Genomic DNA, 26175 nt, shown 5'->3' on the forward strand with positions numbered 1-26175 from the left:
TGACTCACCACTCATTTACAATAGAAAATAAATGGAAGGCACATTGCCCTTTAAACTTGGTTTATTCCAGTACTATACCCGTATTTTGATCTTATTTGATCCTATTTTGAAGTAACACAGGTAATGAGTAAGAATTTTGTATTGTTTATTGAAATTTCCACGATATGACAAAGTTTTTGATTATTGATTTATTTTGCACTATCGTGGTTTCTTGGGTGATCAGAAAATGTTGTAACTTGAGATTTACATTAACAATATATTTGGCTATAATGTATTAAAATTTCATTAACCTCATACAAATACATCACAAGCCATATATTTTTAAAGTGAACGTTTCCTTCCGAAGACGCCTAAAATCGCAAAATCCGTACCAGAATAAGAAAAAAAATATAAATTTGACTGTAAAACGAAAGTGCTGCATATAGCCTTACGCAGAATAAAACAAGGAAAATATTGGTGTATCACATTTTGCGATACGTTTATCGGTTCGCTCGTAATTAAAGCGTAAATTCGAGTGTCCATAATAAAAATCCTATAGTAAGAGGAGTCATCAGGAACCTAATCTAATCAATTTAAACAAATAAAAATAAAATAAAAACAATTGATGTATACATAACATAATAATGTAATATACATAGCGGTATTACTACGAAGAACAATATCCAGTGGGGACGAACTCCGATGCAGAGGCACTGAGTCGAGCAGGTCGAGCTGCGAGCTGTATTACTGCGTGAGCTGAGACCGCAGAGACCAGAGTGACACCTGAGTCGCTTTGCTCAACGCTCTGGCTAGAGTCGAGACGGTGGGGTGAGCATTGAGCGGGCGAGTTCCGAGGGTGGGGGGAGCGGTGAACTCACCCGCTCCGAGACAAATCGTCCGTTCCCTTGCGAGCAGGTTTTTGCAAGTAGTTCCTATGTTATCCGCTAGGTGGCTCTCTGTCCTGTTGCTCGCATCAACTGCCCAGAGGGCAGGACGTGCGACTGAAACGATCGCCGACAGAGTGCGATGCGAAGTTAAGCTGCGCCAGACGCTGCACACGGCAGACGACGCACAGAGACGGCACGGCATATGTGAAGCACAAAATCCAATGGGGCACTGCACAATGCAGGCAGCCAAGGTAGAAGCAGGGCAGAGGCCGGCGCTGGCTGTGTTGTGTGGCGTGCACTGTGCTCTGACCAGCAGAGGCGCTGCTGATATGCTCCGTCTCTCTCTCTCTCTCTCTCTCTCTCTCTCTCTGCCGTGGGAAACGTTTGGAGCTACCGTTCTTTTTTTCTGAATCACTGATTGTTCACTCCTTTGAAAGATTCAACTCTATGAATTAGTTCAAGAGCGGATCCCCCATCTCTACTTTGTAAGCGCTGGAGGACTTGCATTGAGCGTGGGGGAGACTATGTTGAAAAGTGATACAGTTTTGTACCACTTCTGCTCAATAAATAATATTTAACAAATATTTAAGGTTTTCATCTCACCCTCGTATTTTCATGCATTCTATGAACTTGTTCCCTCCATCTGAGTTCATTTAGATCTATTTTCTTGTACACTGAATCAAACTGTCATTCATTTATAATGTCTTCATGCCTGAGGAAACCTTCTCTGGTGGATCCTTTAAAACTGTGGAGAAATCTCATTTCTGTAGCCTGTTCCTTTTCTGGGGGAACCCAGGATTCAGATCTATTGAGCATAGCATGCAGAACTTCGTCTGTTCTCCTTTCGTGGTCTACTTTGTAGCGTAGTTTTGATTGTCCCATAGATTACGATAAAATTTAGTATCTTGTTATCAGTTTAATTGTCGAAATTTGGCCCCTTGTCACACTCGAGAAAATGGGCTATCTGTTTCAGTATTATATTATCTACTATAATTTCAGATCTTTAGTAAATTTTCCGTAAAATGCTATAACCTGTGTTTTATTAGTGTTATAATTCGACTCCAACAAATTAAGGTAATAATCGGGTCTATGAAGTTTATCTTAATTTACTTGAATTTCTATTTGATCATCTGCGTGTAGCACAATAAGAAATATTTCTCTGTTGACCTTTTAGCCATAGCTGGTATTTTGTTTCTGAACCCTGTCCAGGTCGCCTATGTAGATGTTCAATAGAGTTGGAGACATCACGTCTACGTAACTGTGTCATTAAAAGTTCAGACAAGTTAACTTAATCTTCGAATATAATTTTTCTTTCCCTAATCTGCTGTAATAGGCTACTACTGACTTTGTGAAAAGCATTTTCACAGTCTACAAATGCATCATGCGGCTCTGAGTTTAATTTCCTCTTTTTCTCTATCAGTTTTTTTTAGACTAAATATACCATAAATGCAGGATAGACCTTTTCTAAAACGTATTTGTTCTTCTAAAAAAATTGCGTCACAGATAGGATGCAGTTCTTTATTTAGATCTTCTAGCCAATGTTAGTGAGGCTAATTCCCCTATAGTTAATTGGGTCGTTTCCGTTGCGTTTCTTGAACACGGAGAAAATTTTAGTCCGCTTCCATTTGTCAGTTACCTTAACCACAATGCGATATAGTTTAATGAGTTGTAGCGTACGTTCATGCAGTCAGAGATCTGTTTTAACAACTCAGAATTTATTTCCCCTGTGCCTCTCGCTTTTCTGTACTTCATTTTTTGCATTGCTGAATCTAATCCATTCATTTCGGTGTCTGTTGACTGGGCAATTTTCACAGTATTACTCCACTGCTAAATCTTCAACTGAGAGTTTTTTGTAATGCTGTTCCTATAGTTCTAACGTTATTGTATTTATCTCCCCCTTTTCGGTTAGTTGGGGCAACGGCCTTGCTGCAGTGGATACACCGGTTCCCGTGATATCACCGAAGATAAGCGCTATCGGGCGTGGCCGGCACTTGGATGGGTGACCATCCAGCCGCCATGCGCTGTTGCCATTTTTCGGGGTGCACTCAGCCTCGTGATGTCAATTGAGGAGCTACTCGACCGAATAGTAGCGGCTCCGGACAAAGAAAGCCATCATAACGAGTGGGAGAGCGGTGTGCTGACCACATGCCCCTCCTGTCCGCATCCTCAGCTGAGGATGAAACGGCGGTCGGATGGTCCCGATGGGCCACTTGTGACCTGAAGACGGAGTGTTGTTTTGGTTAGTCCGTCTCGTTAATTCGCATGCTACTGACTGTCGTCGATAAATGTTATTTTCCACTTCGTCAATGTTAAGTAGGATATTTTATTTGAATTACCCTATACTACGACCTCCCAAACTTCACTGTGCTAAGTAATGGAAGGGTCACTCTTTTTAAACACGTCATTTTTTCGTTTTGTGACGCAGAAGTTTGAAATTTGGCTGGAAGGTGCCTACAATCTTCCTCTGTAATGATGCAGTAGTGTGGCACCTTACTTAGTCACTGCCGGGCTCAACGGAACTTCAAACGGAAAAGTGTCGACACAAGCGAAAAAAAGTTCAGAACGCGAAGTTTATTGCATGACCACGATTTTTGCTTTTTTGCTCTAGTATATGGACTAGGGACTGGTCAAAAACATTCGACGAAATTTGACCTTAAGCCGGAGCAACAAAAGGTGTGTGTATTTTATCAGCCCTCCTCTTTCGCGCTTTCCTGTGACGCGATGACCGGAGCTGGAGGAGGAGGGGGTGGGGGGGGCACTTTGACACTTGGGTACATAAAATGGCAAAGGACCCCTTTAAGACACTTCCTAGTTCAATATGACCCTCAGTGAAATGCCTGCCCTTTAAAAATATGTCCACACGGATACAATCCTTGACCGATTTATAGGCGCCTGTGAAGCGCTTCGACACAAAACTCCCCATCGTAGCCCCCTCAGATTAGTCGTAAGACGGACCAGTGGATACCTAGTTAAAAAATGATCACAGATCAAGCATGAAAACAATAAGAAGGTGTACAGAACTGTGACAGAAAGGTAGAGGTAGTGAACGGTACAAGCTCAATATGTACAGCATCGAGCATACTTGGGTAGCGACGGCGTCGTGATTATATGATTACAGTGTTGGACTGCGAAAGGAGGCATCGGTGCTAAAATCTCGCTTGTTCTCCATTTTTTGTTTTGTTTTTATCTGCCCTGTTATTGACGTGTGTGTTCGCTGCATTCAGATTTATGTCTGTGTCGTGGTGTAATGTTAAGTTTGCAACAGCGAGGTGTAAGAAAGGGACCTCCAGACGTACGAACCTCCGATTTGTGTTTTGAATTCCTTTGTTGTAACACAGTTCACACCCACGTATTTGCTTGTTTCATTTGTGTGAAAGGCTGCTGCGCCATCTCTCCTACTCTCACGTTTCACTACATTTACTTAGAACGCTAATATATTCTTACCACATAGCATATTCTACAAGTACTGTATACTATGAAAATTGCCAAGACTACAGAAATGGAAATGCCGCGTGTTGCTAGGGCCTCCCGTCGGGTAGAGCGTTCGCCTGGTGCAAGTCTTTCGATTTGATGACACTTCGGCGACTTGCGTGTCGATGGGGATGAAATGATGATGATTAGGACAACACCCAGTCCCTGAGCGGAGAAAAACTCCGACCCAGCCGGGAATAGAACCCGGGCCCTTGGGATTAACATTCTATCGCGCTGACCACCCATCTACCGGTTGCGGACAAGACTACAGAAGGAGAAAAGACATGTCAACGACTGGACGGAAAGTTCATAATTTTGTGAAAAAAAAAGTTGGGGCACGAGCGAGATTTGAACACGATCTTCCTCCTCGCGTTCCAACACCGTGAACACTTAACCACGATGCCATAGCTACACAACTCGATGCTGCACATATTGACCTCGAATCGTCTATTTTCCTCTTTTTCACAGTTCAGTACACCTCCTTCCTGTTTCCATGCTTGATCTGTGTTCAGGTTTTCACGGGCTATCCACTGGGCCATCTTACCACTAAATCTGAGGGGGGAACGATGGGGAGTTTCCCCTGTCAGATACCGCATGTCAGCAAATAGGCAGTAGAGCAGCAACATAGTGCCACTGAGCTGAACTGTGTCAAGGAGTTGCCTGCTTGCTTGGAGGTTGTTGCCAAGCTGGGAGAGGGGGTCTTAGGGGACCCTTCGCCGTTTTAAGTCGTCCCTCCCTTCTCCCCCCCACCCCCACCAGTCATCAAGTTACAGGAGGGTACAAAAGAGGAGGCCTGAAGAAGCATGAACACGGTCTGCTGCTTCACATGAAGTCGTATCTCTTTGAATAGTTTCCCCATTAATACAGGAGAAAATACTGTGGACGTGCTACACTCCAAAGGAGTCAGATCACGCTTAGTGGGGTTGTCAGCGGTGGTAAAACTTGTCAGGACATCGTTATACGGACTGCCGCTTTCCACTGCGATGTGTGTTGAATGAACGCCCCAGTAGAAGGTCTGGTTGTATTGAGTCCCTTTATGCCATCTCCTCAGAACTTTATGTGTAGACTCTGACCTGTGCTGTGTTTGGAATGCTTAACCATTCATCAGAAAACAGCGAAATTTCAACTTGGGATGTGGTGAGTCTAATCTCACTCACTGAGGCATCAAGAAGAAGATGGGATGATGATGAGGAGGGACGGTGAGAGAGTGGCGAGCCTACTATCGTGTAAAATTTGGCACCAACGTGACGCCATTAACCCACTTTATATCTCACATGAAGTTCTGAGCTCTGGCCTTTTTTTTTCGCGCGTGTCGATGAGCACATCGGCGACTTTTCACGACACCACGATTTTTCACCACTAAAGACGAAGATTGTAGCATCTCTGAGACAAATTTGACGCTTCCTTCCCGCAATGAGGAAAAATGGCGCAGTTTCAAAAAAGGAACCCTTTAATTGATTGTGCAGCACACTATATTGAGATGACAAAGCTACAAGTGGCGGTAGAATCGCGTACATAGGGTATAAAAGGGGAGTGGATTGGCGGAGCCGTCATTTGTACTTAACGAAATTCGTGTCAAAAGGTTTCCGACGTCATTACTGCCGGACGTTGGGAATTAACAGGCCTTGAACGCGGAATGGTAGTTGGACTTGAAGGCATGGGACACACCATTTCGGAAGTCGATAGGGTGTTGAGTGTTCCGAGACCCACCGTGTCGAGAGTGTGCCGAGAATACGTGATTCCAGGCAGTGCCTCTCACCGCGGACAACGCAGTCGCCAACGGCCTCTGCTCGACATGGAGTTGTTAATACTAACAGACACGCGACAATACTTGAAATAAGCACAGAATTCGGTTTGGAACGTACGACGGACGTACACGTTCGGACAGTGCAGCGAAATCTGGTGTTAATGGGCTGCGGCAGCTGACGACCGGCAAGAGTGACTGCTGATATTGCGACGTCGCCTGCAGTGCCTCTTATGGGCTCGTGGCCATATTGGCTGGACCCTGGATGACTGGGAAACCGTAACCTGATGAGTTGATTCCCGATTTCAGTTGATAACAGCTGATGGTATGGTTCGATGTGGTGCAGACCCCACGAAGCCATCAACACAGTTTTACCAACAAGGCACTGTGCACCCTGCTGTGGCACCACGTTGTGACCGGGAATGATTATGTTCGGCTACTTGGGGACCATTTACAGCCATTTATGCACTTCATGTTCCCAAACGACTATCGAATTTTTGCGAATGAGAATGCGCCGCGTTACGGAGCCACAGTTGTTCACGATTGCTTTGAAGAACATTCAGGACAGTCGGAGCGAATGATTTGGCCACTCAGGTCGCCCGACACCTCTAAGATCGCCCGACACGAATCCCATCGGACATTTTTGGGAGATAATGAGGAGGTCAGTTCTGTTTAAAATCGTGCACCGGCAACGTTTTCATAGTTACGGGTTGAACCGTGAATTTACTTTCAAAATTTTTTCTTAAAAATTCACTTTATTTACTAACGATTCATCAAGAACATTAACACATTTAATCACAGTATGTGAGCGTGGAAGTAGTTGCCAGTGGGTAACTGATGAAAACAAATCAAATTTATTTCAACAAATGGAAAATTTATTCCTAAAAACCTTTTTTTATGAGCTTTCGGGCTGAGAACCTTGCCGCTCCCTTTTGACACGGTCGTAGTCACGACCGCTCACAATAACCTCTGAAAGACTGCACTGCTGCAAATCTGTAACACAACAGATTACTTTAAACTAAAAATTTTAACAACTCACACAAGCACAAAAACAATGCACGCCGTAGGACGGATGGAAATGGTACAAAACACTAACATTAAAAGATTAACTTGCCACCGAGGGTACAACTTCATAAAAAAAAAGTCTTACGGTGGAAGAATGGCAACTTTATATACTAAAATGACCATTTAAATAAAAACCCATGAAATGCAGTCTTACATAAAATATACAAGGTTGGCCACACATATACCGCCTCTCAAGATGATAGGCAAGATAAAAGCATATTTCAGGAATTCGGCCGTTACACTTCAAGCAATAAATTCGTTAACACCGAACCCGACAAACATTACAGAGGCAGCTATTAACGTACGGCAGACTGACAGACAGACATACAGACACTAACTGCCGAACAAATGCGGACGAGAGACAGACGATCAAGCTGGGGACGAGAGACTGACCAATAAAAGCAGTAGAATTTAAAAAGTAAATGAAACAACATATTACGAATCTCTTAACTTCTAATAAACTGCAAACTCGAGCAGACTGGCGGCATAACACGTACTAGCACTCCGGACGTCAGGCACACTGACAAATTACTTGACACCGAAAGTGCAACTTGTTTTTAAAAGAAAACTCTTACGGTGGAAGGGTCGCAACTTTATATACTAAAATGACCATTTAAATAAAAACCCATGAAATTCAGTCTTACATAAAAAGTACAAACATGCTCTGCATTACACATATACCGCCTCTCAAGATGATAGGCAAGATAAAAACATATTTCAAGAATTCGGCCTTTACACCTTAAGCAATAAATTCGTTAACACCGAATCCGACAAACATGACAGAGGTAGCTATTAACGTACGGCAGACCGACAGACAGACACTGACTGCCCCACACTGACCCGGCTGACCCACTGACCAGACTCGCCGCCTAGCGGTATTTTTTTTTCTTTATTGAATTTCGATTCCCACCGAAGGGGGCGGGCTGGCAGCAGTTTAGTATGCCGCTCTTCAGCCTACAGACTTTGTTAAAAAGATGAGGAGAATAAATAATAAAAACAGGCGATAAAATCGGAGACTTAAAGAGTAACATGGCGAAAAAAAAATCGTGGAACTTAAAACATAGAACAGAGGGATGATGATGCTAATAAAAGACATACGAAGCAGACAGGTAAAACAATAGACAGACAATTAAAAAATACGGCGACAGTCTGGTTTCTGTTCGCAAAAGACATAAAATTCACACCTAGCGACAGCATGGTTTCTGTTCGCAACACGAGAAAGACGAACAACACTGAACAGTCACTGGAACACTGCACTAAAAATTTGGCAAACGTGACATACCACAGCCGAGAGCAGCTGGGGGGAAGCTGGACAGATGATGGGAAAATAAAAAAGGGGGGAAGGAGAGGAAAAGCAAAGGGGGGGAGACGGGAAAGGAGCCGATCGAGGAAGAGGACCCATAAGGGGGGGGGGGTGCTGGACAGACGCGACAGGGCGGGGGGGGGGGGAGAAGGGAGGTAGGGAGAGGTGTGGTGGGGAGAAAACAGGATGGAAGGGGGGGAAGAAGGAGCCGAGCGAAAGGACGGAGGAAAGGAGAGGCTTGCGTGCTCATAGTGCCCCTTAAATGAACGTCAACAGGCAACCTTTTCCCTTTCCCACCAGAGGGAGACACTAAAGCTGCGATTGCCACAGCGACTCCACCGCCAGAAACGGAGGGCGACTGCTTCACACAACGCGCTGCGGCGCGCTCTTCAAAACATACAAAACAGCAATTTTTACCACGGCTCACGGATGTTATAGATGCAGTATGGCTCAATATTTCTACAGAGGACTGTGGGCAAGAGGAGATCAGAAAATTTTATCAGGAGGTACCCAGTGACTTCTATCACCTCAGTGTATTTCTCATGTTAGCTGAGCATGACGGTCAGTGTTTGGTGGCTCTTCCGGCAGGTGGCAGAGTGATGTGGCGCCGGCTGCTGCTGGCGGCCGCCGCCCTCGCGTCCGGCGCCGCCTCCGTCGCGCCCGCCTCGTCCTCCGCCCCCGGCGCCGGCGCCGCCCCCGCGATGGCGTGCGAGGAGGCGCGCCTGCGCTGCGGCTACCGGCGCGGCTGCCGCTCGGCGCTGCAGCTCTACCTCATGCACTGCCCGGCCAACGCGCTCGACCCCGACTCGCCGCAGCCGCGCTGCCCCGACGACTGCCAGCTGGCGCTCGTCGCGCTCACCTCCACGCCCGAGGGCCACCACCTCATGACGGTGAGCCGGCGTGCGTCCGCTCCATCCCCTACACAAATGGGGGGGTGCGGCTAGACGTGAAATCAAATTGGGCAAAACAAAACTGGTCGTGACTATACACTACTGGCCATTAAAATTGCTACACCAAGTAGAAATGAAGATGATACACGGGTATTCATTGGACAAATATATTATACTAGAAATGACATGTGATTACATTTTAGCGCTATTTAGCTGCTTAGATCCTGAGAAATCAGTACCCAGCACAACCACCTCTGGCCGTAATAACGGCCTTGATACGTCTGTGCATTGAGTCAAATAGAGGTTGGATGGCGTGTACAGGTACAGCTGCCCATGCAGCTTCAACACGATACCACAGTTCATCAAGAGTAGTGACTGGCGTATTGTGACGAGCCAGTTGCTCGGCCACCGTCGACCAGACGTTTTCAATTGGTGAGAGATCTGGAGAATGTGCTGGCCAGGGCAGCAGTCGAACATTTTCTGTATCCAGAAAGGCCCGCACAGGACCTGCAACATGCGGTCGTGCGTTATCCTGCTGAAATGTAGGGTTTCGCAGGGATCGAATGAAGAGTAGAGCCACGGGTCGTAACACATCTGAAATGTAACGTCTACTGTTCAGAGTGCCGTCAATGCTAACAAGACGTGACCGAGACGTGGAACCAATGACACCCCGTAGCATCACGTTCGGTGATACGCCAGTATGGCGATGACGAATACACGCTTCCAATGTGTGTTCACCGCGATGTCGCCAAACACGGAAGCGACGATCATGATGCTGTAAACAGAACCTGGATTCATCCGAAAAAATGACGTTTTGCCATTCGTGCACCGAGTTCGTTGAGTACACCATCGCAGGCGCTCCTGTCTGTGATGCGGCGTCAAGGGTAACCGCAACCATGGTCTCTGAGCTGATAGTCCATGCTGCTGCAAATGTCGTCGAACTGTTCGTGCAGATGGTTGCTGTCTTGCAAACGTCCCCATCTGTTGACTGACGGATTCACACGTGGCTGCGCGATCCGTTACAGCCATGCGGATAAGATGCCTGTCATCTCGACTGTTAGTGATACGAGGCCGTTCGGATCCAGCACGGCGTTCCGTATTACCCTCCTGAACCCACCCATTCCATATTCTGCTAACAGTCATTGGATCTCGACCAACGCGAGCAACAATGTAGCGATACGATAAACCGCAATCGCGATACGCTACAATCCGACCTTTATCAAAGTCGGAAACGTGATGGTACGCATTTCTCCTCCTTACACGAGGCATCAGAACAACATTTCACCAGGCACCGCCGGTCAACTGTTGTTTGTGTATGAGAAATCGTTAGGAAACTTTCCTCATGTCAGCACGTTGTAGGTGTCGCCACCGGCGCCAACCTTTTGTGAATACTCTGAAAAGCTAATCATTTGCATATCTCAGCATCTTCTTCCTGTCGGTTACATTTCGCGTCTGTAGCACGTCATCTTCGTGGTGTAGCAATTTTAATGACCAGTAGTGTATTTTGTGTGCCTGAAGGTAGGCAACCCAACTTACATCATCCATAAATTAGGCCAGACAACCCAACTTTAAGTTATGTGCGTTGTGAAGGATGTTGCATGACGGGTGTCTGTCTTAAGCCGAATAAAATATTTTCCCGGGCAGCTTTGTTTTGCGCGCCTTGTTCAAATTACTCTGAATAGTCACAATTTATATTTATTTCCACTGACCGTTTCGGAGGTTTTAACCTAACCTCAATCATCAGTTACATTTATGTCTGTTAACCCTTAACTCATGTGGTGGCTTTTCTGTAATCTATACTACGAAGTATGCTTTCTGGGGTCAGTGTCGTAATATGTTCAAAGACATTACCTGCTCTGACACTGCCGCATAAGTCCAGGCGCTTAACATTGCTCATTTTGTTCCAAATTACTATCCTACAAGACACGACCCGATGTGTTAGCAAGATGCCTGAATAATAACTGTTCACTTCCGTTAACTTCGTATCGACTCCAGATTTCGAATATCCGTTGGTGCACCTACGTGTACGTGAGAGAATGGTAACGTCAACTTTACAAAAGTTAATTGTTTTTGTTGATAGTGATATAATGATGTATGCACATATTTCCTTGGGATATCTTCTTTTATAATTATTGGCTTTAGTTCCTAATTAACAAGAAGTGTTGTGTGTTCCCAAATAGTATTATTAAATGTTTCTTACAATGGACCATAGTTTCTGTGCTCGCTAGTAGTTACCACAGCCTGTTTCTAGCAAGTTCTATGGCTGTGGGCCCTGTTTCATTAATCACCATAAAATTAGAGAGACAGCAGAAACAGCAGACAAATAGAAATTAAAACCGAAGCTGAAGAAAGGACTCATAACTTTTTCTCGTATCAGCACCCTAAAATTGAAAACTCGAAGGTGACTCAAATCTCATCTGTCGTCAGCTGAAGCGGTAGCGATCTATACTAACAACTATTAGTGATTATATTCTGCATGTACACGTAGGAGACTGTGACACCAGTCAAATGTATCGTAAGCGATTCGAGGCACAATAAATTCTTGCACTAGATGCTAACAGAAACGCATTTTATTTCATGAGATTACTTACTCGTAAAACTTGAGGAATTTATATTTCCAACCTCCCCCCGCCCTCAGTATGACTGCACAATGAGAACAACGGTATACTGATAGAAAAATCGGAGCTGTAAAGATGGAGACAGACGAACAACAATAGTGCGCTACGCACTCTTCGCCTTGCACTTTACTGTGGCTGGCGTTTTGTGGTCATAAATAAGCGATCAATATTTCACGCCATAAATTCTCTCTTTCGGTTTTGCTTCTTACTGGTTTTGTTTCCTCACCCGTGATGTTGAGGTGCTGTAGGTGGTATCTTTACGTCCAGAGAGCGTTCCGTAACGTGTTTATAATGTCAGAACGCGCAGCTTAGCGGCGGTAAATGGAGAGGTCGTGCTGTAAATTTTATATGTCGGATGACTCACGCGGAGAGTGGGCTCCAGTCAATAGCGTGTCGTATCGGAGCCAGTCCCGAAGTTGTAGACCGCGAGCGAGCGAGCGGACAGTTCAGCTGTAACAATACAGGGAGTGGGGAGATATGAGAACTGTGTAACTACCAGCCTTTGCCCACAGCCTATAGATTTTTAAGGTGATCAGTACTTGGCCTACCTGGTCCATGTTAATTTTACACCAAACATTTGTCCCTGTGTGGGAAGTCTAATGAACGTACAGTAATCAAATTTCTACTAGATATCAAGTACGTACTGTGCATTATATTGAACTAAAAAAAGTTCTTTAAGTTGCTTTTCTCCAAAAACTTTTAAAAAACTAAAGGATCCAAAATTTTGACACAGTTTTCCTCACTTATAATTTTATTTAGAAGAAAGTATTACAAAATTTCTCATTATATGAGGTTCCATAGTTATAAATGCTTGTTACCTAGTTGCACACAAAATTTCAGTGAATTGTCTGGAACAGTTCTTCCGAATAAGGGTCTCATGGTAAAAAATATTGTATCAGGGAAATCACTTGTAAAGAAAATGAGCTGAGCTGGAACACTTACAGATGATTAAAAACAGTTTGATGCATATGTTTTGTCTTCTTCTATCTCTAGTATGTCCTCCCACTTGGTTTTGCATGTAGCTAACTGTCTTACATTTTTTGCCATCGCAGATCTTTCACCATCTTACATTGTAAGGTTATCATTCTCCTCAGAAATAATTCCTAACTCTTGTAATGCCCAACACTTGGTAATATTTCTACAGTTGTATGTGAAAACAGCGTCATGGACTATTTTTAATGTCTTGATACCGATAAACATAGTTGTTGGTAGATGATTCCAAGTAAAGCTGTTGAAACACTCATTTGGATTTGTGTTCGCCCTTGCAAACACTTCTTCGGTTGCTCAGCCCTGGTCACATCTCTACGTATTCGATTTTATAGCACCAGGTACATCTGCTGGAAGACTATGCTTAAGCGCGTAAGATTCTCCTGTCACTTTTGCCCTGTTACGTTTGCGCCATGATGTGTCATCATTTCGGGAGAGACAGTGACATGGGCTTTTATCCGTGGAAGATGTAGAACTAAGTTTCCAAAAAAAAAAAAAGTCTATCTACATTTCAAAAGAACCTATAATTCTGATTATAAACATCCTGACAGGATATTGAAATATCCTGTGAAGATGCTGCCGCCACGATAAACGCCTTTCTTTTAATGACTGCCAACGCCAATTCGCGTATCATTTCTGTGGCAATCTATCCCCTATTTCGCGATAATACAAAACGAACTACCCTTCTCTGAACTTTTTCTATGTCCTCCGTCAGTCCTATCTGTTGCGGATACCGCACCGCACAGCAGTACTGCAGAAGATGGCTGACAAGCGTAATGCAAGGAGTCTCTTTAGTAGAGCTGTTGCATTTCCTAAGTATTCTGCCAATAAATCACAGTCTTTGGCTTGCTTTCCCACAACATTATCTATGTGATCGTTCCAATTTAAGTTATTCGTAATTGTAATCCTTGAATATTATTTTCATTAATAGCCTTTAGAAATATGTGATTTATCGTGTACCCGAAATTTATCGGATTCCTTTTATTACTCATGCGGATGACTTCACTTTTAATTATTTAGAGTCAATTACCACTTTTTGCAGCATACAGATATCGTGTCTAAATCATTTTACAATTAGTGTTGATCGTCTGATGATTTTACAAGACGGTAAACGACACCATCATCCGAAAACAAGCTAAGAGAGCTGCTCAGATTGGCCCTTTAGTCGTTTGTGTATAACTGGAACAGCAGGTGGCCTATAATATTGCTGATCTCCATACAGTACTTGTGTTTCACTCGATGGCTTCCTGTCAGTTAGTACAAAATGTGACCTTTCTGACAGGAAGTGACGAATCTAGTCGCACAGATGAGACGGCAGTCCATAGACATACTTTGTCAACAGCACTCATTACTTCATGAGAATAAAGAGCGAGTTGTGTTCTTGCGAGTTATGTTTCACAAGAAAGATCTTTTCTGAATCCGTGTTGGCTGTTTGTCAATAAATCGTCGAGGTAACTAATAATGTTCGGATACAGCATATGTTGCAAAATCCTACAGCAGATCGACGTTAGCGATATGGGTCAGTAATTCAGCGGATTACTCCCACTCCTTTCTTGGGTATTCGTGTGATTTCTGAAATTTTCCAATCTTTGGGTAAGAATCTTTTTATGAGCGAGCGGTTGTATATCATTAGTATGTATGGAGGTATTGTGTCAGCATATTCTGAAATTAATCTAATTGGTATACAGTGTGAACTGCAGGCCATGCCTTTATTAAGTGGTATAAGCTACTTCGCTAAACCGAGGATATCTACTAAATTATTCATGTCTGCAGTTGTTCTTGATTAGAATTCTGGAATATTTACTTCATCTTCTTTGGTAATGAAATTCCCGAAAACCACGTTTAGTAACTCTGGTTTAGTGGCACTGTCATCTGTAACATAGCCAATGTTATCCTACAGAGCAAGCATTGACTGTGTCTGTCCGCTGGTGTTCTTTACATATGACCAGAATCTCTTTGGGTTTTCTATCATTTTTCGAGACAGAGTTTCACTGTGAAAACCATTAAAATCATCTCGCATGCAAGATGGCGCTAAATTTCGAGCTTCCGTAAAACTTCGCCAATCTTCGGGATTTTGCGTTCTTTTAAATTTGGCATGCTTTTTTAGTTTCTTCTGCAACAATGTTCTGATTCGTTTTGTGTTCCATAAGGAATCAGTACCATATCTTATTGATTTATTTATTATACAATATATCTCTCCGTTGCTGTCGATACTATTTCTTTGAATTTACACCAAATCTAGTCTACGCTTACATAGATTGGAAGGGGTCTAGCGAACTTTTATCTGATTTTTTAAATTGATGGTCTTTTGCGTTGATTTTTGTTGGGTTTACGTGTTACGGTATTCAATCTCGCTACACCGACATTGTGATCACAGAACCCTGTCTCCGTCATGATGCTCCATATTTGCTCAGGATCATTCGTTGTTAAGAGCTCCAGTATGTTTACGCAACCCTTTACAATTCAAGTGGGCTTCTGGCATAATTGTTCAAAACAGTTTTCTGAGAAACCATTCAGTACGATTGCGGACGACGTTTCATGCTTAGCACCGTCTTTAAAACTGTATTTTCGCCAACATATCGACGTTAAATTGAAGTCATCACCAACTACAATTGTGTGAGTGGGGTACGTGTTTGAAATGATAGTCAAGTTTTCTTTGAACTGTTCAGCAACTGTATCAGCTAGTCGCTTGATCGGTAAAAAGAATCAAGTATTAATTTTTTCCGGTTGTCAAGAATATCTCAAGCGTTTTGAGGTGGAATAAACTCCTGCAGAAGATGCCAATAGAAACGCATTTTGTTTAACACGGTATGTTGCTCGTAGAACTGAAAGACCTTATATTCACCTCGTACTTACTGTGCCGTCACAGCAATGGTATGCCGCGCGGGATTAGCCGAGCGGTCTAGGGCGCTGCAGTCATGGACTGTGCGGCTGGTCCCGGCGGAGGTTCGAGTCCTCCTTCGGGCATCGGAGTGTGTGTTTGTCGTTAGGGCAATTTAGGTTAAGTAGTGAGTAAGCTTAGGGACTGATGACCTTAGCAGGTAAGTCCTATAAGATTTCACATACACACAACAGTGGTATACTGGTACTGAGAAAAAAATCGGAGGTGTAAAAATGGTCGGAGAAAAACAACACTGGTGCTCTACGAATTGCAGTTGTAGTGATAAATATCCGATGATATATTCGTGCCGTAAATTCAGTCAAAAGTCTTATTCTCTCGGTCTGGTCTTGTTACCTCACACGTCATGTTGAGATGCTGTAGCTGGTATCTTTACGTCCAGACAGCGTTCCGCAGCGTGTTTATTATGTCAAAACATAAAGCTTAGTTGCAGTAAACGACGAGGTTACGCTGTAAATTTTATGCAGCCGATGAATCACGAGGAGAACGGGTTCCAGTCGATAGTGTTTCTGGACGAGTTCCGAGGCAGGCGGGTGCTCCGTTCAGCTCTTAACACTTACGGGGGAAAGTCAGCACTGCACCGCTGCGAACGTTTGCCCTCAGTCTCTGGGTGCTTAAGGGCTCGATGGCCAGCCAGTTTCTCTCCTAAGTCTTGATAGTTATCTGCTGAATTCTTATGGTTATGTAATATATTTTAGCCAGAATCAAGTATATTACTCTAGCTCGTATATGCTTTCCTCATGTGCCCACTTCTCAAGATATTTTTCAGTGGTGAAACACATATTTTAACGTGCTGTAGGCTTTAAGGCTACACAACACAGCCGTCGCGTGACAAAATGTATTCATAACGTCGAAAATAAGGCGCGTTTCATGTGTAACCCTACAGTTTTCACAAAAATGAAGCAACGGAAGGAAATTTTATTATCCTCGCCAGACTCTGTCAAGATGAACGCACAACCGTTGCTCATCCAGAACTGTTTCCCTTCGAGTCGCACTGCACGCCGTGTGGACTTCGCTTCAGGTGGCGAGGTCCTCTGGCGTCGTAAGCTAGGAGAACAGTGAACGAGCTTTCTTCGTGCAACTGCGTTGATGTTCGCGAAACTTCCCGATCGTTGACGTTATTTTCGCATATAGCTGCTCGCTTGCTTTTGGTTTTTCTCTCGATTTACTGTTGTACGCTGTTGACGGTTCTTGGCTTTCACGTTTTGGATTACTCGCAGTTCTTCCTTTTGAATTTGTGTACTGATTTCACCATCGACCGATGTTTCCTCGTTTGCTCTGAAACCGAATCGTGACACTTCCACGCTGGGTACTGCGTTGCTAAAGAAATCTTAGAACATTATGTGTTCCTTATTTTGTATGGCATCTATTCTCCTGTGAAAGTAGGAAATTGCTCGCGCCGCAACTTTAAAGACCCAACGCACGAGGATTCCGCTCAGTGTGCCCACGGTCCCTCCACATATCTGATAAAGTAAATTATCTCGAAGTCTCTCACTGCAGGCATTTTTCTATGGCAAAGCTGTGCTCCAATATTTATTACTGTCACTCTTGTAGGTCTATCAATCAGCAAGTCCCAATTTGCATGTGGCAAGCAATCATTTCCACGCTCCAGGCAAATGTTGGGATGGTTCCTTTGAAAGGCACGGCCGACTTCCGTCCCCGTCCCTCCCTAATGCTATGAGACCGATGACCTTTCTGTCTGGTCTCCTTCCCCAAGCAACCCCCCCCCCCCCCCAATCTTTTCCATTTCTTGAAAAAATGGTTCAAATGGCTCTGAGCACTATGGGACTTAACTTCTGAGGTCATCAGTCCCCTAGAACTTAGAACTACTTAAACCTAACTAACCTAAGGACATCACACACATCCATGCCCGAGGCAGGATTCGAACCAGCGACCGTAGCGGTCGCGCGGTTCCAGACTGTAGCACCTGGAACCGCTCGGCCACTCCGGCCGGCTTCCATTTCTTATTTTACCCTTAAATTTATAAATCCGAGAGGCAGGAATGAAACTCTTAAGAGGAGTGAAGAGCTGCACAAGATTAGATACTTGCAGAGCTGGTGATGTAAACTATAAATGAGAAGATCAGGCCTAATCGACAATGCTGCCTAGAACACACACAAATAATGCCAAGTTCGAGATTAACAGAGGAAGCTTTAAATTTCCGATCTTAAGGTACAAGATCAGTAGGAAGATCAATAAAAAGATGGCTGTGTTCGGTGTTGCGTAGTAACCAGTACCCTCATACGCAGAGCACTATCAGCGCATGACGCACCGGTTTGTTGAACACTATTGCAGGTGGTAACAACCTGGAATAATGTTACGAGTGGCGTTTTAAAAAACTTTAACCTAACTAACCTAAGGACATCACACACATCCATGCCCGAGGCAGGATTCAATCCTGCGACCGTAACGGTTGCTCGGATCCAGACTGTAGCGCCTAGAACCGCACGGCCACTCCGGCCGGCTCGGTGAAACAGCCATGGCCGAAAGTGCCGTAGCTGAAAATGCATGCTTTTATAAAACTGTGAATAGTTTTAGTAACCTAGGATTGTTCTTTCTTTTTTGTACGGTAGAGTAGGTAAAGGACGATTCATGCTGAAGTAGTCTAGTTAATTTTGTTACCTGATGATAGTCAGTTGTTTGAAACTGGTAATGAAAAAAGGTATGTTTCATGAGCAACTCTTGGAGGTTTCTTAACTGCGAATTTTTTAAAGTATTAGTTAAAGTACCAGGACTACCCTTCCGTTGTTTTGGTACAATGCAAAAGTGACATAATGAACGGTAGGACTACCACTAGTATTGGTAGCTTTGATAGGGAAAGAAACATAGATGAATGCGTTTGAGAGAAACTGTGAGCCGTCGACTTACCTTTGTTTTATATTTGTTTTGCAAGTAATTATTTTTAAATGGAATACAAGTTAATAGATCTTATAATGCCTCTGCTTTTAGGCCACTGAAGCTATTAATTTTGATGCAAAGACAGTTCTTTCGCAAAACATAAAAAGTCTATGTTACCTTCGTTGTTTTTTGTACTCAGTGGAACGTTATTCATCATGAGCAAAGGCGAAAGTTTTTTATGAATAACAGGAGCATGTTTTATATCAGCTCGATGAAGTGCTGAAGCGATGTTTGACATATTTTTGTTTTGTGTTTGTCGTAAAATGTCCCTTTTATGTATTTTTTTTTTTTTACTTTTGTTATAAAATCTGTCGGTTTCACGTTAGAACATCAGCCGTTTTCGAATAAAACCTGAATTAAATATTGAAATTTCCAGTTTTGCTGTAAATACAGTTTATTTTTAAGAAACGAAGATGAAGATAACTATGTACAACGAAAATTTTCCATACATTACCCAGCCCTTTGTATATTCTGACTCAGTTTCTAGATAGTTCACTGCTTCCAGTTTCTAGGGGAAAGTAGATACTGGTCTGATATACTTGTCCAAAAAATTTGATTGTGTGAACCATGACTTTATGTTACAGAAATTACAGTTCTATGGTATAAATGGAATAGCATATGAGTGGTTTAAGTCATATCTACAATACAGGAAGCAAAAAGTTTTCTTATATGGGTCAAGTGATTTAAATAAGTTTGACACTTCATCTAACTGGGATGAAATTGCATTAGGTGTTCCACAGGGTTCAATCATGGGTCCCCTTCTGGTCTTGATATATGTGAACGACCTCCCATCCTATCTGAAAAAAGGAAGCTGAACTGACACTGCTTGCTGATGATACAAGCATCATTATTAATCCAGTAAAAGAAAGTCCAATCGAAAATGATACAAATAAGGTCTTTGGAAAAGTCATTAATTGGTTTTCTGCAAATGTGCGTGCTCTAAACTTTGAAAAAAAAAAAACACAGTACATCTATATTTCTGCTGGGAAAAGTACAGTTCCTTCAATAAATATAACACACCAACAGAAGTCAATAAGTAGGGTAGAGCATACTAAGTTTTTGGGTGTACATATACGTAAAAATCTTAATTGGAAAATTCATATTTTGGATCTCCTAAACCGACTAGGTTCAGCAACTTTTGCGATCAGAATAATTGCTAATATTGAGGATACAGAAATTAGTAAGCTAACATACTTTGCATACTTTCACTCTCCCATGTCATACGGAGTAATATTTTGGGGTAACTCAACATTTAGACAAAAAGTATTCACTGCTCAAAAGAAAGTGGTTAGAGTAATGTGTGGGGTGTCATAGTCGCCCATCATGTAGGCATCTTTTTAAAAGATTGGGAACTCTTACAACAGCATGACAATACATCTACTCACCAATGAAATTTATTCTCAACAACATGGACCAGTTTAAAAACAACAGTGACATTCATGATTATAATACCAGAAAGAAAGAGAGACTTACACTATCCTTTGCTCAACCTATCTTTGGCACAGAAAGGGGTAAAGTATGCTGCTATAAAAATTTTCGACAAATTAGCAGATGAAATAAGGTGTCTGACAGACAGCAGTAATAGATTAAAAAATAAATTGAAATCATATCGCTTTGACAACTCCTTCTATACCATAGATGAATTCATGAATATTGAGATGTCGGGACCATGGCATTATACCAAAAGTTGCTAGAGTGACTCATTTCATTAAGACCGCTACTGCACGGAAGATTACTGAGAAGGCTAGTCATGCTATTGTCAAGGAGAGGATTTGCTATACAAGACGAAGGTTAGATGCTATTTCAGCAGAACTTTACCAGTTACATTTGAAGGTTGCAAGGTATCTTTCTTCTGTATCATGGGACTGGGTTGATGGAGTGACTTCGGCCAAGTTCGAGTGGATCCACAATGATGCTAATTGTCGGCAGATATCAAAATTTGATCGACTGTTGCCACAGAAGCCGTCGCCAGAAGGGATAATGGTACGACGTTCCGTTGTCAAACTCACGGAGAAGAATTTGGACCACGCTACGCTGTCTGTATTAAGCAAGGGACTCAATTTTGCACCTACACTTACAGCACCGCCATTAATAAGTATTTTGCGTGGTGTTGAAGAAGCTATACGACGTCTTCCTTTGGATGCTGTAGACGAAATAAGAAGGGAAACTTGCCGTGCTCTGTTGAAGGCTCCTACTCAACGCAGTAATTTAACCTCTGCAGAAAGGGCTGGATTACGAAATCTGAGAGAGGACCCTGACGTAGTGGTATTGAAAGCTGACTAAGGTAATGCAACTGTTTTGTTACCTCGTGGTGTGTATAAAGATAAGACGTATGGTTTGCTAAGTGACTCTACCTATGGGAGGATTGATTACGATCCTACAGGACGTGTGCAACGAAAAACTTCAGCACTATTAAATTCCTCCTCCTTACCGCAAGAGACCATCAAGAGGTTAAGACCACATGGTTGTGTACCTCCAAGGCTATATGGCCTTCCAAAGATTCATAAAGAGGGTCTTCCTCTGCGTCCAATAGTGAGCAACATTGGAGCTCCTACATATGATTTAGCTAAACATCTCGCTTCCTTACTGAGACCTTTCGTAGGCAACTGCTCACATCACATACGAAACTCAGCTGATTTTATCAATCGACTGGGGGCTCTTCGCAGTGTAGACCTTCTAGTAAGTTTTGATGTGGTCTCACTTTTTACAAAAGTTCCTCTTGCAGATTCTTTGACACTGATTGGTAACATGTTTCCTGTTGATATCACTGCTTTGTTCAGGCACGCTCTTTCCTCAACTTATTTTATGTTTAATCAAGAATATTTTGAACAGACTGACGGTGTCGCCATGGGTAGTCCCCTGTCTCCTTTGGTGGCGAACCTTTTTATGGAGGATTTTGAAGAGAGAGCGCTTGAATCAGCTGCCCTGAAGCCAACAGTTTTTTGGCGGTATGTGGATGACACTTTCATAGTGTGGCCTCATGGAGAAGATAAATTAATGGAGTTTCTACATCACCTCAACTACATTCATAGCAACATCCTGTTCACCATGGAAATAGAGAAAGATGGTTGTTTGCCTTTCTTGGATGTCCTGGTTCGAAGGAAGAATGATGGTTCTCTAGGGCATTCAGTTTACCGGAAACCCACTCATACTGATTTGTACCTGCAAGCATCGAGTTGCCATCACCCATCGCAAACCATGAGTTTGCTTAAAACACTTGTTCATAGAGCTCATAGTGTCTCAGATCTAGATAGCTTACCTCAAGAACTCGCCCCTCTAAAGACAGTTTTCAGCGAAAATGGTTATTCCATCCGGCAGATTAACAGGGCACTAACAGTTAAAACTAAGAAGCAGGAAGTGAATAAAGAGGAGAACATGCCGGAACAATCTTTAGCTTTTCTGCCTTTCGTTGGCAACACTTCGTTTAAAATAGCAAGAATCCCCCGAAAATTTCAGGTAAAAGTGGTTTTCCGCCCACCATCGAAGATTGCGGACCTTGTGGGATCAGTTAAGGACAATCTGTTACTACGAAAGGCCGGAATTTACAAGATACCGTGCCAATGTGGTATGGCTTACATAGGTCAAACCACGCGCACCGTGAAAGAAAGCTGCACTGAACATCAACGTTACACCCGTCTTTTGCAGCCAAGCAAGTCCGCTATTGCTGAACATTGTATTTCTACTGGACATTCAATGGAGTATGAGAAAACAATGATTTTGTCCACAGCAACGTCTGTCTGGGACTCCATTATTAAAGAATCCGTAGAAATACGACTGGCGGAAAATCTGTTAAACCGTGACAGCGGCTACCAGCTGGACAGTGCATGGAATCCCATCATCTCCACGATTTGCTCAAATCGAAGACGAAAGATTGCGTCGACCGCCGTGGCAAACAGCAACGCAGAGGGCGACTGAGTTCCGCTATTCCACCAGCGAGGGCGCTGCCGGCGGGCAGTGTGGTTCAACAAGTTTTCGACGCATGCGCAGAATAGTTACAGTACGCTATATATTGCGGAACGGACGACGTTTACGCTTTCTCCTGTGCGTCAAGAGGTGTGATTTTAATCGTGTACTGCCTTGAGGTTCACCGTCAGTGTTTGTTATGTGCTACGCCATCCGTCGATATCTTTTATGCTCCAGTCATACTGTGACTTGTGTTCTTTTAATTGTCGCAGTGTGTGCTACTTTTAAACAGTTTTCACAGTTTTTTATCTCCATTTTACGGTCACCCCGTTTTTTTGTCTATTACCTTCCATGATGTTCCCCCTTTTTTATATCTGTGTTCACCATATTCTCTCCTTTGTATATTTTTCACTGTCTTCTATTGTTTGTTCTATGTCTTTCGGCTGAAGAGCAGCGCATATGCTGCTGCCAGCCCGCCCCGATGGGCAATTGAAATACAATAAAGAAGACGGCTCACCTGAAGATGACTGGCAGGTGCCCAGTTGAAATAGAGTGCGAAGTATTGAAGGACGACCGGCTGCAAGCCCGAAATTTGTTTGAACAGGAATAAATAATTCTATAAATATAGTATATGCATTTTGTGCCATTTAAGGGAATGGGGTAAATAATAGAAATATTAATCTTTAACTCTGTATTATATATATATATATATATATATATATATATATATATATATATATGGTGTTACAAAAAGGTACGGCCAAACTTTCAGGAAACATTCCTCACACACAAAGAAAGAAAATATGTTATGTGGACATGTGTCTGGAAACGCTTACTTTCCATGTTAGAGCTCATTTTATTACTTCTCTTCAAATCACATTAATCATGGAATGGAAACACACAGCAACAGAACGTACCAGGGTGACTTCAAACACTTTGTTACAGAAAATGTTCAAAATGTCCTCCGTTAGCGAGGATACATGCATCCACCCTCTGTCCCATGGAATCCCTGATGCGCTGATGCAGCCCTGGAGAATGGCGTATTGTATCACAGCCGTCCACAATATGAGCACGAAGAGTCTCTACATTTGGTACCGGGGTTGTGTAGACAAGAGCTTTCAAATGCCCCCATAAATGAAAGTTAGAGGGCTGAGGTCAGGAGAGCGTGGAGGCCATGGAATTGGTCCGCCTCTGCCAATCCATCGGTAACCAAATCTGTTGTTGAGAAGCGTACGAACATTTCGACTGAAATGTGCAGGAGCTCTATCGTGCGTGAACCACATGCTGTGTCGTACTTGTAAAGGCACATATTCTAGCAGCACAGGTAGAGTATCCCGTATGAAATCATGATAACGTGCTCCATTGAGCGTAGGTGGAAGAACATGGGGCCCAATCAAGACATCACCAACAATGCCTGCCCAAACGTTCACAGAAAATCTGTGTTGATGACGTGACTGCACAATTGTGTGCGGATTCTCGTCAGCCCACACATGTTGATTGTGAAAATTTACAATTTGATCATCAGAATCGAGGAAGTACAGTACATACTGACGAAACTAAAATGAGCCCTAACGTGGAAATTAAGCGTTTCCGGACACATGTGCACATAACATATTTTCTTTATTTGTGTATGAGGAATGTATCCTGAAAGTTTGGCAATACCTTTTTGTAACACCCTGTATATATTAAAAAAATTTGTTTCATATGTGCATTTCTTGTGCACTTGACACGTTCCACATCATAATGGCTACCGTACCGTGGTATTGATCAATGGAACACGCAACCAACTAACTAACTAACTGACTACACAAAGTAAGCCAGGGGCGGGCAAACGTTGCACGCGGCTCATGAGCGCACAGCGCTGCACGTGTGCTGCTCGCGTGCAATCGTCGACTGGGGCAGTGGCGACAGCCGGCAGGTTGCGGCAGTGTAGTGCCAGGCTAAGCTGCGGACGTTGATGCGTAGCGACCACTACGTAGTCAACGTTGTATTTCAAGAACCGGAAAATGCAGAGTGAAACAAGGAAACGGAGATGTGGAGATTTGCTATCTTTTAAAAAGTAATGGGAGAATCATTTTTTCTTTGTGCAAAAACGTGAAAATTCAAAATGTTTAATATGTGGCAGTATTCTCGATGGTCAGCGGAAGTTTAGTATTGAAGGCCATTATAACAAATTTCACAAGGACGAGTACAATTTATTGTCAGATTTCTGAGCGGATGGGGAAATTGACTGGGCTTCAGAAGAGCGTCCTGACGATACTAGATGAATCTGTCGTAGTTGCTGTGGTCACGAGAGATCTGCGACTTTCTTTCGTCATGTCTCTCATGTAACTGATTTAACATTTTATGGAGCACCGTTTTCAATTTTTTAGGACGACAACAGTAATAGCCCAGCGGTACGAGCTTAATATAGCGAGAGCTGGAAAACCATTTGTTAAATTAGTAAGTGTCGGTTAAGAGCAAACATCAGTGATGAAAATTTAAGTAACTGCTTGCGTTTGTCTGTATGTAGAAATTTTGTTCCACTCCACCTGTGATAATTAAATAAAACGTATCGTAGGTAATAGGTACTCTTTCAAAACAGGACATCTTTCAAGCACTACTACTACTAATCTTATTCCTACATTCAATAAAGCAAGCTAGGAAACAAAACGCATTGCAGAGGAAGGAGCGGACAGAAGGTATGGTGGGGAGGGGAGATAAGCGGGTGACCAGCTTGCCCCTGTGTGCACGCAGAACACCTGTTAACTGCACGCGTGCAAGTGCACCGCACACGTGCAGGATTCCTGCCCGTCCCTGAACTAAGCTGTCAAAATGAAGTAATACCTGATAGGTATGCAACACGCCTAACATACATGTAACGCAGTTAAAATTAACTGACCAGAACTACTAGGAGAACTACCGTAATGCGCGCTTACCCGTGGTAGCCTACGGTAGTTTTACGACGGTAGTGAGGAAGCGAGGTAGCAGGCGTGGTTGGTCAGGGCCAGCGCGCTGCGGGACGGACCCCGGGGGTCGGCAGCTGGCGGCGGGCGGCGCCAGGCGCTCCCGGCCGCGCTCGCCGGCCGGCTTTTTGCCGGCGGGCCGCCATCCGTCAGCGATATCTTAATTTATGGCGCATTCGGCGCTCGCCGCCGCGGCCCGGTATAAATTCGGCGTACGAGCTGCCGGGGCCGGCGCTGGCGCCGCGTGTTTTTGCGCGGCTGTCGCCAGCGAGCGCCGCCGCGATTGAGTCCTTACCGGGCGTCCCCAGTGGGCAGGGCAGCGCCGCACGGAAGCGGCCGCCGCCTGCCGATGCCTATCTAAATGAAGCTCCCCCTACCCTGCCGACTCAATCTGCAAGTTTAATTAGGCGCCCACAGCGCCGTCTTAATCAGGGACGTCTGCGGAGCGCAGCGCGGGCTGCCGCCTCCGCAGCCGGGGTCGCTGGCGCTCGCCTGTGCCGTGGCACTCGACTGGGAGGTGCGTGGTTCGATTTCTCGTAATACATCCGTGGAGAAGAAATAAAAACTTTGAGTTTCGCCGATGACA

At 43.7% G+C, this 26175-nt stretch overlaps 2 protein-coding genes across 2 annotated transcripts in view; both read left to right on the forward strand.

The window, feature by feature from the left end:
* Window positions 1–9139, forward strand: part of LOC126191166 (uncharacterized) — a 216742-nt gene extending 207603 nt beyond the window's left edge. Inside the window, exon 4 of the mRNA XM_049931938.1 lies at window positions 9038–9139. Within this exon, the coding sequence (XP_049787895.1) occupies window positions 9038–9049 (12 nt within the window). The 3' untranslated portion in view covers window positions 9050–9139. The remainder of the gene's footprint in view (window positions 1–9037) is intronic.
* Window positions 9134–26175, forward strand: part of LOC126191541 (growth arrest-specific protein 1-like) — a 73896-nt gene continuing 56854 nt past the window's right edge. The window contains exon 1 of the mRNA XM_049932446.1: window positions 9134–9339. Coding sequence (XP_049788403.1) covers window positions 9151–9339 — 189 coding nt within the window. The 5' untranslated portion in view covers window positions 9134–9150. The remainder of the gene's footprint in view (window positions 9340–26175) is intronic.

Source organism: Schistocerca cancellata, chromosome 6 (genome assembly GCF_023864275.1).
Source record: "Schistocerca cancellata isolate TAMUIC-IGC-003103 chromosome 6, iqSchCanc2.1, whole genome shotgun sequence".
In the NCBI taxonomy this organism is placed as follows: domain Eukaryota; kingdom Metazoa; phylum Arthropoda; class Insecta; order Orthoptera; family Acrididae; genus Schistocerca; species Schistocerca cancellata.